This window comes from Atta colombica, unplaced genomic scaffold (assembly GCF_001594045.1).
Source record: "Atta colombica isolate Treedump-2 unplaced genomic scaffold, Acol1.0 scaffold140, whole genome shotgun sequence".
Taxonomy (NCBI): domain Eukaryota; kingdom Metazoa; phylum Arthropoda; class Insecta; order Hymenoptera; family Formicidae; genus Atta; species Atta colombica.
In genome coordinates, this window is record NW_017259229.1 from 78745 (window position 1) to 96027 (window position 17283).

Consider the following 17283-nt stretch of genomic DNA (forward strand, 5'->3'; position numbering starts at 1 on the left):
TATTTTTACATAATTTATTTATTTACATAATTAAATTATATTAAAAAATAAAAAGATATTAATATTATTTAAAAAATGTTAAGTATGTATATGTGAGCAAAAATTATTATTTATATCAGAAGAATGTTTAATATTCACTATTAAAATTCATATTAATATGTGTTTATTGTACATTTGTATATAAATTAATGAATTTAAATTTATTTCCAAAAAAATATCTATTTCAGGTGGAAGACCATATGGTGAAAATTCGTCCGGAGACAAAGACAAAACAACGATGGCACGATCAGGAGATGGTGGAGGAGGTGGCGGAGGTAGTAGTAATGGAGTAGGTTACGGTAGAACAATGAAAGAGTACGAGGATGAATTAAGCAATTTGAAAAAGGAGAACTTCCAGCTTAAGTTGCGAATTTATCTCCTGGAAGAAGGAAACCCTTCAAGAAATGGCATCACTTTTTCTGACGAAGATGTTATCAAAACAAATGTAGAATTGAAGGTTAATTAATATTCAATACACTTAACAAATAAAATATAGATTGTTTCTATATGATGATATAATCGAAAAGAGAACAATCTGTTTTTGAAAAAAATTAATCGAACATCTAAAACATTTTTATATAATCCTTTCATACTTTTGTTTTTGTGAAAAAGATTTGAAATGAATTGGAAAATATATTTGAATAGGTTTATATTTAACGGATCTTGTTATGAATTATTTTTGTTTATATTTGTTTTTCTGACATTGTCAATATCATAATTTGTTTTAAATTAATTCTACTAGCTTTTTATCAGTGTAAATTCTTCACTTTACACGCGATTTTTCGAAGGAAGTTATTATGATAAATATATTATATATCATATAAAACTTGTAAATCTATATTAATTATTATATGATACTGTTTTATATATTATTAATTACTATCACCATGAAATGTTGGTATTTAGGAAGAGTTAGAGAAATTGAGGAAAGAATTAGTAGAGAAGCAGGTCCTTCTTAATCAGGCAGCTAGAGCTTTTAAATTATATGAAGAACAGAAAGCAGCAACTTCTCGTACTCAAGAGCAATATCAGCAATCGCTTGAAAAAGAGCGAGAAAAAGTAACCAAGCTTGAGAGAGGTAAACAAAATTTATTCTGTCTGCACGATGATTCTACAATTATTTATTTATCATTATTTTGATAAAATTATCTTGCAATATATATAAATTTTATTCTAATGAATTTATTATTGTAATTACGTATTTATTATAAATAAATATTCTTATAAAATTCTATAAAAATTCTTTCTATTATTCCAGAGTTAGCGGAATATCAAGAAAGGGAATTAGATACATCTATATATTACAAGGAAACATTTGGTATCACTCCGGAACAAGCATTAAAAAATGCGGAAAAGTTACGACAGATGGAAGAATTGGTGACTTCTCTTGAAGCAGAGGTATGTTTATAAAATGAAGTTTAATGACTCTTGTTTCAAGAATATAATTCTATATTTTGAGACATAAAAAGTTTAGTTAATAATACTATAAATTTCTCGGTATCTGTTCTATTAATATAGGAATGAGAAAGTTTTAAATTATATGGATTTAATAGGATTTAATTAATAGTTTCGAAATGTTTACATATTCTTATTCCTTCTTCCAATTAATATATCCCTTCTTCCAATTAATATATAATAGTTTAATTAAATAAATATTATCAGCGTTTATTTCTTTTCGTTGCCACGAGTTAAATGATTTGATAATTTCAAAGTCTTGAAAGAAATTAGTTAAAAAATTCTTGCTTACGTGATGACATGATTAATGCTAGAAGAATTCAAAAAACAAACAAAGCCTATAATTTTTCATTATACATGATTAATAAATTTTATATACTTATTTGTCCGACTTTTATTGCAATATCGAGAACACGTTGTTTCACTAAATAGGTATAGTGGCCTTAAGAGTATCATAGAAGGGAAGAATCAAGGAAAACCGAAGAAAACAGATAATATGAATTAAACATTTTCTCTCGTCTCTTGGGAACACGATACGAATTTGCTCTTTTCATTTCATGATCATAATATCTATAAAAGGAAAGTGGCACGCAAGACGGAGAAAGATTGTATAGTATTTGTGTAATATGTGATACATTTGCTACATGATCTAGGTGAAACAGATAACTAGCAGTTTGGAAGAGGAGCGCAGTTGGACGCAGGAACTTGAAAATGAGCGAGATCAGTTCAGAGAGCGATTAGACGTGGAAACGCGCTTGCGGGAGAAGCAAGACAGTGATCGAGTACAAAGTATCGACAAGCTGCGCGACGAAATAAAGGAATTGAAGGATCAAGTGTTCAAGAAGGATTCTGTTGTGGAACAATATAAAAACGATCTCGCCGAACGAGACAGACTCATCAAACAGAAAAGCGCATTGTTAGAAGAAAAATGTCAAGCATATGAAGAAGTCAGTCAGGTGTCCGAAAAAAGGAAAAACCAGATCATTCAATTGAGGGCATCTATAAAATCGCGCGATGATGTCCTCGTAGAGATCAACAATAAACATCGTGCATTGTTATCACAGGTGAATTAAATTGATCCTTTTTTTTTTTAAAACAAATAGCACAAGATTGTTTTGCATGTGCTAGAAAAACTCGAGTCTTATAATAAGTATTAATTGTTTTATGATTTATTATGATTAATTTATGTTTACATACACAACCTGGCGTTACTATTATCTTTTTTCCTTAATGTTAAATATCTTATGATGACACGAGTTCAAATCTTATTTGTATGTAAAGGAACTGTGCTATAGGTTCTTTATTTATATTTTTTTATTATACTTATATTTATTGTAATTATATCTATTGTAATTTATAATTATATCTATTATATTTTGTAGTGCGAAAATAATTATGGCAAGCGTTCACCGCCTAATAGTCCCTCGGCTGTAATTTCATTGACGAGCGATTATATATCACTATCTATGGGGCAAAAGGTATCTTGTGTTCAAAGTACAACGAAGTATGATGGTGCCTATGATTGTGAATCAAATAAAGAAAGAGCGGCAAGTTTGAATTCATCATTAAATAGAGATGCCAGGGAAATCAGGCATCTTATAAAAGTTAATAAAACATTTCTTATTACTTATTCTGCTATAAAATGATCTGGCAGACTGTTTGATTTATTAAAAAACTCGAATTGCAGGAACTGGAAGAAAGAGACAATAAATTAAAACAGCACGAGGATTCTAGAAAGCAGTTGATATTAAAACTATGCAACGCTCAGAAGCAAGCAGAAAATGCAGAACAGAAATTGAAAAAGATGGAAAGTGAACATCAGAAAGCCATTAAAGCGATACAAGGTTTTATGGAGCGCGAGAAACAAATGCGAGACACGGATTCTCATAAAGAACAGCAAATTATAGAATTGGAGGCAGAATTACGTAAAAGAAGGAACAGCGGTCCCGTCTCGTTGAAGGATCTCGGCATTAAGAACGCGGATGATTTTGAAAACGATTCCTGCAAACAGGTCAATATTGCGATTCATGTCTAATCTTGTTTGCTGATCTCTACGTTTCAGAATTGTGTATTTAACGATTAAATCTTTAAACTTTAGAAAATTATGCCATATATGGCATTTTTTAAATGTTATCTCAAATCCTGAAATGTAGAGACGCTTTGCTTGCCAAGAAGCACGATGAGGCAACTTAGTATATTCAACACTTTTCTTTTCAAAAGCGTTAAATTCACTTAATTTTTGCTTCTTTTCTGCTTTATACTATCATTATTATCATTGCATGATTCTTATTGTTTTGAATTATTTTACTTGACAATTGCTTCTCTTGCAATGCATGACTGAGATTATTCTATATAATGTATTTTATTTTGAATTATCTTATTTTTTTTTATTATCTTTCTTGTACTTTTTATAGTTTTATACATGATAATTTTCTATTATTTTTTATGAGACATATGATGTAATTATATGTGTAAGCCAGATAAATTTTAATAATACATATTTTATTTTTGTTTATTGCACTTTATTGCAACGTGGTGTTCAGAATATACAACAGATTGTATTGTTTATATTTTATTGTACACAAGAATTTGCACATTTGTACAATTTCATAATTTATTTGAACAATATCAATATTAATATTAATATAAATATTATCAACTTGAAAGTTAATTGTTTCTCTAAGATTTTTTTTATCATTTTATTATAACAATATTCAGAATTCTCACAATAGTGAGTTTTTCTAATATATTTACTAATATTCCGTTAATAATATAGATAACAAATTTTTTTATAAAATTTTTTTATAGATTTTTTTTCATGTAATTTTACGTATGCACATGAGATCCACTACTTTGAGAATAAAATAGTCCTTTATGCTTTTTATTATAGAAGAGCATTTTATATAAATGTATTAAATACTTAAATTCATTTTTTTATATTGCCATATTAAATTCTATATTAAATTGTATCTTTTTATTTAATATTTATTTTATTTTTACATTTTAATAAATTACTTTTGTACTTTATGTAATTTGACATAGATAGTAAATATCTATAGTACATTATTTTTTGAACTATTATTTCCCTAATTTTTTTATTATTTATGCCTTCGGATTATATTTAGATATTCCATAATTTTTACTAGATTTCTCTTTATTTTGCAAAACTTTGTCCTTTTATAATTTCTTAATATTATAAAGTTTATATTATAAAGTTTTCTAAGTAGTTCGTTGCATTGAGAAAGATTTTGGAGCGCGACTCGTCTGGTATCTCGAGAATACCGTGCGGGAAGACGTGGTCGTTATCTATTAATAAAGACCGCCGTCTTTTCTCGCGGCTTCTTACGGTGTATGTATCGCGATACGCGGCAGTCCTCATACGAAAATTCATCTCGACCGATCAGCCGCCGTAGCTGCGGTAGCTCCGAACGAATAATAATACAAGAATACAACAATACGAGCAATAACGAGATAGATTCATCGCCTATCGTTCAGCAATCTCGATACTAACGAAAACGACTCGTGTCTGTACGCTCTGGAAATAGCGCATGATTGCTAACTTTAATACAGCACAAAGGAAGGAAATCGTTACTTTGCTCTATGTGTCGAATAAGTTGAGAGAGTATAAAGAACCAAGAAATTTGTGAAAATTAAACAACTGTATCTTTTTAAAAAATTTAAAAAGTGAAAAAGTTTTGTTAGCAATTGCACTCCATGAAAGTTGTAATAATTCCAAATTAGCCAATAATTATAGATTGCCAGATGCGTAGGTAGCTGATACTGGCATAGTTTTTATTAAGGATATTCACCAGTGCTGATCATACTAGCACTGACGTAGAGTATCTATCCGCTATTGATCGATCGCTGCTTCTGTTGCTGTTCTTTAAGTTAAAAGTTTAACAACTAAATATGTTCTCTTGTCTGTGCGCCTCAGTGCGAATGGAGGTAGGTAAAGTGTTGTCGAGAGTGCTGTCATCAAAGCTATTTTCCTCAATATCCTCATTAAAGAAAATATTGAGATTGTTATACTAGTGTTTAGATTTTTTCTTTGTAGTATGCTCTCTTAACTGCACATACTTATAAGTCAAAATTAAAAAAAATAATTTAAATTGAAAATACTAAATTATATATTCAAACAAACATTTTTAATTAAATTCTGACAAGTAAAATTATAGTTTATCCAAAAGCTAATTGATAATATATATTTTATAATATGCAATTTTATATTGTTTATATTTATTGTATTTTGATTAGTATTAATATCAGTCTTAATATCAGTTTTTAAAACTGCAATATATATATAGAAAATAAAGAAATTGATGCTTAAAATATCATACAATATTGATAAAGACAGAAAATAGATAAGATAAAAATAGATAAAATAGATAAATATTTAAAATAAAAAAATTAATAATTTCGAATTAAAAAAGAAATAGATTTCCTAAATTTATTAAAGATTCTGTGATTGTGTGTGTGAAAGACATCTCATAAGTTGAAACACTATACATCTACACTATACTTATTAAAACTTGCATGTAAAGTACTATTACATATTACATTTTTATTCGCGAAATATTAGATAGATTCATAAGTTAAAATTATATCTTTACTAAAATACTAAAATATTTAATATTCTAATTTACAGTTAAAAGTTATTTAGGTGTGAAATATAATTAATACGCAACAAGTTTTATGAACTTGCATGATGAAAAATGTCTTCAGAGATTATAGATCATGAAATTTTTAAAATTTTCTTTTTTTTTTTTTTTATGTATATATTTTTATACATACAACATATTCTATCAATTATTAAAGATGAAAAAACTTGTTATTATATTTTTGTTGAAACAATTATTCTCTAAAGCTTCTTTTATTAAATTTCAAGTAGGACATATTTATTTAATAAAAAAACAGGAGAGATTACAAGAAATGTGTTTTCCTTTTAGGGGCCGACGATTGTTACACTCGTACCACCGCGAAGTTGGTCTAAGAAAACGAAAAGTTAATAAAAATTATTGTAATTTCCCTGCATAAGAATGTATAATTTGCATGTAATGTCTTTGCATTTTCTTCTCTTCTCACTTCACAAAGACTCGTTTCTTATATTATAATACTACATGAACTTAATTTTATTGTAATCAAAATTATACATGTGAATAAAGCATTCCCTAGTGAATCTAACGTGAGTTTTATTGATATGGAACGATACTTTATGCTTGCAGCAACGTTTCGAAGAAATGGAAAGTAAGATTAGCGATCTGCGAGACCAAATCGAGACAATAAAAGCTGAAAAGAATCTCCTGGAAACACGCACGCAAGTCGAATTTAAGGTATATCTAACGCAAATATAATTTCTTATCCATTACCAATATCGTCAACTATGATTTGCAATTGCAATATATTTTTACGCAATAATAAAATAATCAGTTTTATAAATAATTGAATGTCATTGGTTTTTAATTAAATTTTATAATATTGTATTTATTTATATTTTATTATATTTTGGTAATTATGTTTATTGTTACTATTTATATTTTTCTTTGATGAATATATAATTAGTAATTAATTACACAAACAATATAAAATAGAGTTCAAAAGGGGAAATATATATAATTATATTATGCAATATTATAATGCTTCAATCAACATAACGTTAAATGAAAAATTGGTTTAAAAACAAAATACTAAATATACGTTATATTCAGAAAGAGAGAGAGAGAGAGTAATAGATTTATTATAATTTTTATGATATATATTCATATTATAATATATAGTGAATATATTTAAAATATTTTTGATTATAATTATGATATATACAATTTTACACAATTTTATTTTATCTTCGTTTATTAAATTATTCTCAAAAATATAAAATTTGCGTATATATGATTATATGCTAATTATTATCTATCTATATATAATAAATAATTTTTTTAATTCAACTTAATTACATATTCTTATATATGTATATTTCTTTTTTTAATACAATTTAAAAAAAATAAAATTATGCTATTTTTGTACAAATTTGAATAAATTTTTTTTTTGTTGCAGGAACTTGAAGTTCGTCTTCTTGATAAGGAGCAAAAAATTGAGATCCTGGAGATGGAGAAACAGATTATTACGGAAGACTTAAAAAACAAAATCGCCGAACTCGATAAACTCAGGCATGCTGAGATGAATAGTGTGGATGAAGTTACTACTACCGATTATCGTGACGATGCTCTGCCACGGGAAGATCTGCTCAAGCAGTTGAATGAACGGAACGCCGAGGTCGAAGAAAAGAATCGCAAAATCGAACAACTGACAAAGGAATTGCAGATGACGACTCAAAATCTGCAGATGTTGGTCAACACAGAACTCTGGAGCAAGAACAAAGAGATTGCTAAGCTGCACAATCACATGACATCATCGTATAGTCAGGATAGAAACCGTAATAAGCCCGAAATTGTCCAAGAAGCCGATAGTAGTGTGCAATTGACGAATCTGATTCGCGAACTTAATGAGATCGGTGTCAAAGTAAATTACACAAACGATATCATCCGACTCGATTACATCAACGGAAATGAAAAGATAGACGTAAAGATGCTAAATGAATACGTACAAAGTCTATTGACTCAGCGGAATGATCTAGAAAAGGAAGTGGATTATCTAAAGTGGCTGAAGCTTGTGTCGAAGCCTGACATCTCCACGGAAATCGATGGTTGCGATAACGAGACGGAACGGGCGAAAAACTATTGTGAGCTATTGCGCACGCATCTGAAAGATCTGGTGAAGTTCATGAAGGAGATGCTCAAGAATACTGATCGTGCAGACACTATAGGAAACGAGCATAAGAAGATTGTACTGGACGTACTGCTTAGCTCCAAGATATTATCGGATGATTTTGTACGTGCTCTTGAAGACATGAACGTTCAAGATGTTATAATTGTGAATGATAAGATTGATGGTTCCGTGAAAAGGAGTCGGCCCGAAAATGTTGTGGAGATGAAAAATCAGGCGTCGCAATCGGATTCGGAAACATTCTCAGAACCCGATCGGACCGTCTCCATGGCCAGAATTGGTCTGCAGGAGAAGCAACACAAGAACCTAAGCCGCTCCAGATTTACGAAGTACACCAAGACCTGCAGCGACTCCGAAGACTCCGCGGATCATGTGCCTTATTATAAAACTTACCAGAACGACCTCAGCGATTTGGATATGAGCCACCAAATACAGGAGCTGAAAGAAACGAACAATTTGTTGTATTCTGAACTTAGCGCCCTAAGGAACGATTTGACCACACATTCTTTTGATTGTGTAAGTATCTGTATATTTTTAGATCACTAATCAATTGCGCTTATTAAATAAATATTATTTTTTAATCAATTTTTTAATTATTTTTAAACTAAAAGTTTCATGTATATGAATTGTTAAAAATAAATTGAAATAATTTATGATATAAACACATTCCATTAATTTAGAAATTTATAATTATAAAAGCTGAATTTTATTTACAGACCACCGATGAAAAATTAACATTGTTTATTACGAAATTAGAGAAGTCTCAGAGGTTTTGTGAAAAGTTACAAGTTTCTTTGGAGAAGAGAATACACGAGTTCCACATGTTAAAAAAGGAGAACAAGCAGAATTGTATTCGCAAGACGCAATTGGAGAAAAAGATCAGTGATGTCGAGCAAATGGCGAGTGAAATTACCAAACAGAAAACAGAATTTTTACAGTATAAGGAAAACTCCGAAAGAAAGAGTACAGAAACTCTGATAATACTCAATAAAGAAAACGAATCGGTAAGTGCGTGCTGCTTTTTTTACATTGATTATAAGAATTGTTACAGAACAGTTATTTGATCCATTTCAGTTGCGAGCGAGAATTAAACAACTGGAGGAAGAAACCGAAACTGCCAAAGCTACCATATCCACGCTCAGGCAAGAATTAGATCATCTTACTCTTTCGCACAGTCAGATACTTGTAGAGAACACCAAATTAACGAACGATAAATTGAAACTCGAGCAAGATATAAGAAAAATGGAGAATCGATATGACGTGGCTGTTCGTTCGCTGCACGATAAATTCAGCAAAGAGGTAAGCGAAGTTAAATTAGTTTATGAATAGTGTTCTCCGGTGTGTGTCAGCACTAATATGTGATGTAACATCGCCGTACACAGATATGCGATCTCAATCAGATCAACGATTCGCATAGAGCAAGAGTGCAAGAACTCGAAACGGTGAATAAAGAATTCAGAAGACACATGGCGGTGTGCGAAGCTAGCGATTCGACGGCGAGTTCGAGCGGCGTATCATCGATACCTACGGACGCTACACTCAAACAAACTTGCGATATTCTACAGGAATATCAACCTTATAATGTTAGTTGCTCGTCGTTTTCTCTTAGTATTAATGCATTTTATTTGTGGAATATATTAAAGGTGGATATTGTATTTATGAGTGCATTGTCCACTTTTAACAATTGCGAGTTGTGAATTATATATAATTGATACTCTAATACTTTATCAATAAACCTTCCAGCAATTGCATGTAATGCTACATAATTAACATGCACATATTATTTTACATTGTATATTATTAAAAATGTTTCATAAATTGCTGTTATTTATTATTTTAGTATTGTATATAAAGATTTATAAATTGCATTATTTATGATTAATTTATATGATTATAAATTATGAATATAATTTTATAATTTTATATCGCGCACTTTTTTGTTTAAAATTTTCAAGCTAAAAGAAGATTTATTAAGAATAAGATTTAAACTTTAATTTCTCTAATTTATTATAGAATTCCCAGTTTTGGCAGCCGATGAATTACTCTGCACTCGGAGGTCGCAGCAAATCCAGTTGTTCGCCAGATTTGGGAATAGAAAGCGATGCTGCTGTTACCACAACAAGACCTTTGAAAGATACATTAAAGATCACAGAATCTATGACTAACTTATTAAGCGACGAAGACAATGGTAATCATAGAGCTCAAGATTCAAACAGTGAAAGTCCATTACCAATAGAAGGTGTGTTTTGAAAAAAATTTGTTTAAAATGTTATGAATATGTTACATCCTTTTTGTTTTTAAAAACTTATGAAGTTATTTTTATCTTATAATTTTTATTTGAAATTAATTAGTTTTATTTAATAATATTTACTTTTGTTTAATTTATTTTAAAATAATTTAATGATTTTTTAATGTTACAATTATAGGTCTTGAAGAGATGGAAGCTTTGAAACAGGAGAATGAAGCGTTAAAACGAAGACTGGTGAAAACTAGGAAAGCTCTGGAAGATACATTTGAACACTTATCAGCTTCAAACAAGAATAAGAAAAACGTTGAAAAAGCGATAATAAAACAGCTTATGGTTACAAGAAGTATCTTAAAAAAGACGAGGACATTCGATGAACCTTTGGACAATTAAGAGATTACAGACTGACTGATGAATCAAAAAATATTATACACAAAAAATGAAAAAGGAAGTAGAACTATGGAAGTTGTTACTTGTTGAATTGTGTTCTCATAGATTTACTATTCATTCAATGTATCGTGTTTTATCTGCGTTTCTCATTTATCTCTTCTCACATTTTTCGAGATAAGAAAATTAACGATACATTGGTACAAAAAAAAATATAATACTCAGGCGTTACGTATTATGAAATTTTTAAACAAAGAAGTTTTCTAAGCGATAAATATTTTCATACACAGGAGAACCTATTTTCGCTATTTAAAAAAAGAATACAAAAAATGTAATGAAAGAGAGCTTAAGATGAACTTGTATATTGAGATTTGTATATATTTATATAGAATACGCGCATGATATTTTTGACATTTTTGTAGATTTTCTTTCATTGTGGAAAAGTTCTTCCAAGTGAATACGGCGCGAACGCCGGTATCAAATTCTGTCTTCGTTTATTGACGTATTTTGCTTTATGAATAACAGAAATTTGCGTATGTGTGTACATATAATAATTATAACTCATATATCGTTATGTAGCATTTGTACATAATCACCATGAATAAAGTGCCATTGATATGCAGAATTTGTGCATCAATCACAAGTGTGTACATCATGTTGATTATATTTAGCTTTTTGAATTTCTGCTTTTGAATTTTCGTCGATGACTTCCGTCGATCACCTTCCATTTTCGAGACGGTTTAATCACACTTGGTAATGTGCCGCACATGATAGAGATAAAACCACGCACAGAGATTAAGATTATGATAGAATTTTTATTATCACTCCATGACTAGATAATAATATAAAGATCCATAATAACTCATAATGATGTGAAGTTTATGAACCGCGCCAGACACGCGAATTCCTTCGACCACACATCCGGCGAGGAGCGGAGAGAAATACTGTACAACATTAATCTTTCTTATAAGTCTAATATACCTTTCTTACCGTTTCCTTCCGTTCGCGATAATCGTATCCGTTGGTAAAACGTATGAGAGCATGTAAGAAGACAAGGAGCGTGACGGGAATGGAGAGAATTGGGAACGGTACCGAGATATATACAATTCTACAATGACGTTCTTGCACTTTTGTCGCTGTTGTCGCTCGTGTTGCATGCTAACATACCATTTAATAATAATATGAGCCGTATTTGGATTAATCAATCTATTACTGTTCTATTTATCCTCTTCATTACGAAATCGTTAAAATTGCAAAGTGCCACAAAGCATACCTCTTCTGCTATATTCTGTATATGTATATTATATTTATTTAAAATCTTTGTTTAAAAATCTGAAACCTCTTATTTTTATTATATTCTTAGCAGAGAGGTAATAAAATACATGAAAATATTAGAAAAATTATGATAATGCGTAATGGCCGCGAATGTTTATTTTGCAATTGTTGAAGTTTTTTTTTGCGTTGATTGGATTACCCTTTTAGACCTAGAGAGAATAATTCTATCTTTACGAAGAAAATTTCCACAACATCGCAAAATAAATATTCTGCTGAACATGGTCATTATAATCTGAAACATTTTACTATTCTTGTGAACATATTTTAATAACAGTAAGATACTCAATTTAATTAATTCTTCTAAGATTCATATTATTATTCTATGGTTATTTCATTTAGCATAGCTTTATCGTACATTCAATTTGTTTAATTTATTTTTCTTCTGTTTTGATTATCAATATTATTTTGCGACTTATGACTCGAGAATCATTTTTCAATTTCTTTTTTGTATACACAATAACGCGAGTCACTTACAAGTTATCGACGGCTTATATGACCTCGTATCAAACAACGAGGTGCAGTTCGAAATTATTATAATTTTGATCGTTGGTTGCATAAATTGGCGCGCAAAAATAGTATAAGAATGCAATGAAATTGTACAATTCTACTCAAAGATTATAGTGACTTTGCATTCGTTTTACAGATAGTACAGATTTCAAATTTATATTAAATATAATAATTAAAACGTATCCAGTGAAGGTAATATGGACAATATGCATTTGTAGAAACATTTACAAATGTAAATTAAGTGAATACTGTTTCATGTAATATTGTTGTGCATGTTAAAACCTTTGCACGTCAATCTTTTTTCAACTGGCAAGAAAAAGTTTCCAATCCATGATTATTCAATTTTAAAAAAGAAAACAATTTCTATACAATATAATATCAAATTCGAAAGAAATGAAAATGTATTCATTCACGAATATAGTATAAATTATATTATTAAGGTTACTAAGTTGGCATAACTTGATTTATTTTTTTTTTGTTTTAATAATGCGAAGGTAATTAGAAAATAATAAGATCAGATGAATTGGACAACTTTTTCCTACAGGTTTTTCTAATTCATACTATTTACAATACACACTTCAAGATTTTAGCGTCACACGCAAGCAAAGTAAATCGTCATCACGTATGCCCGATGCTCGATTTTCAGAATTCAAGTCTTCAAAAATCGCTATGATAATAAAAATAAAACAATTATTTTATTTTGATCAGATATAATTCCTTATCGGATTGTATTGGTAATAATTCCTTATTTCTTCTATTTGATGATAAAGCAATAAGATAATAATTTAATTTTATACAAAGCATTTTATCTCGACATTCCAAGAAATTATATAATTTTAAAGATAAAAAGAAAATATAAAGAACAAATCTATTCGACAAAAACAAAAATGGATCATACATTCTTATGCAAATTTTGAACTATGTGTAAGCTATATATGTATTAAATTGACTTATACTTTGATACTTTATAAAAACTTGTTCTATGAAAATCGGATCTAGAGACAGTATGATACGATCATACAGATGATCACATTCGTCATGATGATGTGAATTCGTTCAGACAATATCAAATATATGTGTGTGTATCTCATATCTCATTTCTCTAAAATTAAAATTTGCACATGTCTTGTTATAAAACCTCGACGTCTCATTTTCTACAAATTGTCTTTCGGGCTCGTTAGAAACTAAAATGAAATAATGATTATTATAGATCACGACGAATGGATCCGCGAACAGTCCGGGACACATTTATCACTACCTCCTATTATTATTCGACAATCAAACTTCAAAAAACGAGGAACTTGTACATAAATATATTTAGATTAGTCGTAGTATCGAATGCGAATCGTATGTGTGCCATAAGAGTATGACGTCGATACGGTCGCTCGGATGACGAAAAATCGTGAGGAGGGACGGTGTAAAATATCAGCATAGAATAACTCGGATTTGGACCATGAGGGACGTTCACGAGCATCGCATAATCCGTCATCATTGAAGACCATGTCAATTATTGAAAATTATCGAAATTTTTCTTGTAATTTATCGCAGATGATTTATCCAAAAATTAATTCAAATTTATAACATTAATCGATATTCTAACACTAATCAATAATATAAAAGATTTAAAAGCGAAAACGTGATTTCTATTATTTATTCAAATGTTAAATTACTAAAATGGTTATGATTATAAAAAATAAATTGTTATAAATTCTATAAATTACATTACTCCAAAATAAATTAAAAATATAGATATTAATAAGAAATAGTATAAATAAGAAATAGTATAAATAAGAAATATATATGAAAAAATAATACACATTCCATGAAAATGTGGAAAAATATCGGATGTAATAAATTAAAAGAGTATCACATTTTTAATGAAAAATAAAAATCCATTTTTGCTTTTGATCTTCCATATATACATAAAAATTCATTTTAGCTTTTCCTTGCAGTAAAGAGATCAAAACAATCAAGCGTTCTATTCACATTTAATGAATTTTATGAAATTTATTATTTGAAGTGACACCGAGAAAGACTTCTTCAGCTTCCCCAGGGATGACAACGACGACGAGGCCAACACCGACGGTCTCAAGTGAATGTCCCGCTTCGCCAACACGTTATTCTATGTGGTATTTGGCGACGCGCGGTTTTGGCGGGTTATGTGGCGTAATGGGAATGGGAATGAGAATGATGGTGAGCATGCGGGGGTGGCGGTTCGCCGAGCCAGGAGTCCGGCGACGGCGGGAAATCGGGGTAACCGCCACCGCCACTACCACCGCCACCGCCGCCGCCGCCACCGCCGCCTCCACTCGATTCGTTACTCAGATCCGACGCTGGTCCTGGCACCATGCCGCCCGGTCCCCCTGGAATCATACGGTTTGCGTCAGTCGTAAACTTGCGACTCTCGCACTAGAATAGTTTAACGCTCGAGTTTCTTCTTGTCTCAGCCCGAGTGTATTATTGACCACTGGCGAGCAAGACTCGTTTAAAATGGGAACTGACATGAGAGCTAAGAAAATTTGATAGATTAGAATCTAGACGATCCGAAAAGCGTTACAAAAATCAAAATCTCTCGACACTGTTGAAAGAAGGTTAACGAAATTAAAGGACTGAAGAAATTGTGGGAATTCCGAAAATTAAAAAAATTGGGAAATGTTAGGAGGCAGTTTGGAAAAACTTGAAGATGTAGAAAGAACGTAATCTTTCAAGAGTATGTTGCTATAGTAATTGACGTTGGACTTACCGAGAGTGGTATATACCGAGAGACCAGCATCCGGCGGATATGGGAACTGGGGTGGTAAGGACGGCGATCTGGACGTTGAGAGATATGGAGGTGTCGTCGCACCCAGGTATCCGCGGGGCGGTCCACCCCCGGCTCCGTTGCCACCACCTGGACTCGCACCCTCGCCATCCAGACCCATGTTCACCACTGTTCCGTAGCTATCGTTACTCAAGTCTGCAAATAGATCGTTTGTCTTCATTAGATTTCAAGCTAGCAATTAGATGAAGAATAAATGGAAATGCGTATTACATCTTTTAAAGATGTAATATAATGTAACACTAATATTCTATTCTAAGAGATCTGCAAAGAAATTAAATATAATGATGTGAATTAGGATATATTAAAAATAGATGCTGACTAAAAAGATGCTTTCAATTACGAGACGGAAGTTATTTATTTGAAACGAGTGATCATTCTAACGCCGTAAGTTGAAAGTCGAAAGTCGAGCCAACGACTTGCGGCATCCATTGTGTCTGCGTCTCTCAGTACTCAGATGCCTGTTATCTGAGGGGAGGACGATCTCCTCAAATATTCAGGAGATCGCGGAGGCTAACTGCCGGCTCACCGTGTCCGAGATTTCAGGAAGATTGCGGGCCAACCTTGAATTTATGCTCGCTATTACCTGCTCTTACTCGGGAACTATATAATACATCGCTCGTTTAGGTTGTTTCGGAGGCGGCTGATACGATTATTATTGAAATAACTTTGGTATATAATTATTTTATATGGGAGAAAGCATCTTGTGAATGATAGCTGCCAATTGCATGTGCATATTTTTATATAATATAGCATATATTTATATAGTATAGCATATATTTACATTGCCTTATTACATTTAGTTATTAAATATTTTTTTGGCGTAACATAATTTTTTCCAATGCTTTCTAATGCTTTTTTTCATTGCTTTTTTGCATTGTTTTCATATTTATTTCATTGCATTGTTTTCATATTTATCATTATATTAAGATTTTGTAGTAGAAGTTTATTTGAAATTAACTAGTACTAAAATCTGTTTTTAAGATTAAGCTAACAACAAATGCTAATTAACTAAAAATCTTTTATTTCCCAAAATTCAATCTCAAGACTTTAATTTGATTAGAAACTTTATTTCAACGTTGAAGGAACCAATTTATTACAAACTATAGAATCGAAATAAATTGCGACACATCAGAATTATGCTTATCTTTCAGTTCTTTCTGCACACTTTTATTAACATCCTTGTATTTATATCAACAAAATGATAATGCAATAATGCAACTCACCGTGATGACCAAAGGTGGAGTCCAAGTCTACCTTTAGCTCATCTTTGTCAAGTAGCTTATCGTGTCTAGGCGAGTGACCGCCTGAACCGGCACCTTTCATACTGCGAAAATATTGCGACCACCTCGTCCTACCAGCATCTTTCTTCAACCTCTTTTCTTTCGCCCTCCTACAAAGACCATAATGAATAATTAATAACAATTACCAATAATTAATTCTCAAACAATTTTATTTTAAAAACTTCCGAAAATAAGTTCACTAATTAAGTATCTTAAATATTTATACTAATTAAGTATAATAATCATAGATTTGGACCTAAAAAAAAAATTTTTCTTGATCATTTTTCAAATGTTTTCTTGACAATTTTTCAAATGTTTATAATAATTTAGCAAAATATAGATATATTTTGCTAAATATAATTATATAAATCCTAAGTTATTTGGGATATCGTGCTAATATAAAAACTTATAATTATATATTTATATATATATTT

General features: G+C 30.5%; 2 protein-coding genes across 6 annotated transcripts in view; one reads left to right on the forward strand and one right to left on the reverse strand.

Moving 5' to 3' along the window:
• The window catches only part of LOC108684842 (centrosomin), a 29788-nt gene extending 18245 nt beyond the window's left edge, over positions 1–11543 (forward strand). For 4 of the 5 annotated variants that reach the window (XM_018189367.1, XM_018189366.1, XM_018189368.1 and 1 more), the window contains 13 exons: positions 228–496; positions 946–1117; positions 1298–1437; positions 2148–2558; positions 2877–3098; positions 3182–3505; positions 6717–6824; positions 7546–8790; positions 8991–9278; positions 9349–9573; positions 9657–9857; positions 10288–10513; positions 10701–11543. In XM_018189367.1, the coding sequence (XP_018044856.1) occupies positions 228–496; positions 946–1117; positions 1298–1437; positions 2148–2558; positions 2877–3098; positions 3182–3505; positions 6717–6824; positions 7546–8790; positions 8991–9278; positions 9349–9573; positions 9657–9857; positions 10288–10513; positions 10701–10912 (4043 nt within the window). In that variant the 3' untranslated portion in view covers positions 10913–11543. The remainder of the gene's footprint in view (positions 1–227; positions 497–945; positions 1118–1297; positions 1438–2147; positions 2559–2876; positions 3099–3181; positions 3506–6716; positions 6825–7545; positions 8791–8990; positions 9279–9348; positions 9574–9656; positions 9858–10287; positions 10514–10700) is intronic. The other variant, XM_018189370.1, reaches the window with a different exon arrangement.
• Positions 11544–14890: 3347 nt separating this feature from the next.
• Positions 14891–17283, reverse strand: part of LOC108684787 (LIM/homeobox protein Lhx3) — a 5916-nt gene continuing 3523 nt past the window's right edge. The window contains exons 5-7 of the mRNA XM_018189272.1: positions 16793–16959; positions 15492–15704; positions 14891–15111 (exon numbers count right to left, since the gene is read on the reverse strand). Coding sequence (XP_018044761.1) covers positions 14906–15111; positions 15492–15704; positions 16793–16959 — 586 coding nt within the window. The 3' untranslated portion in view covers positions 14891–14905. The remainder of the gene's footprint in view (positions 15112–15491; positions 15705–16792; positions 16960–17283) is intronic.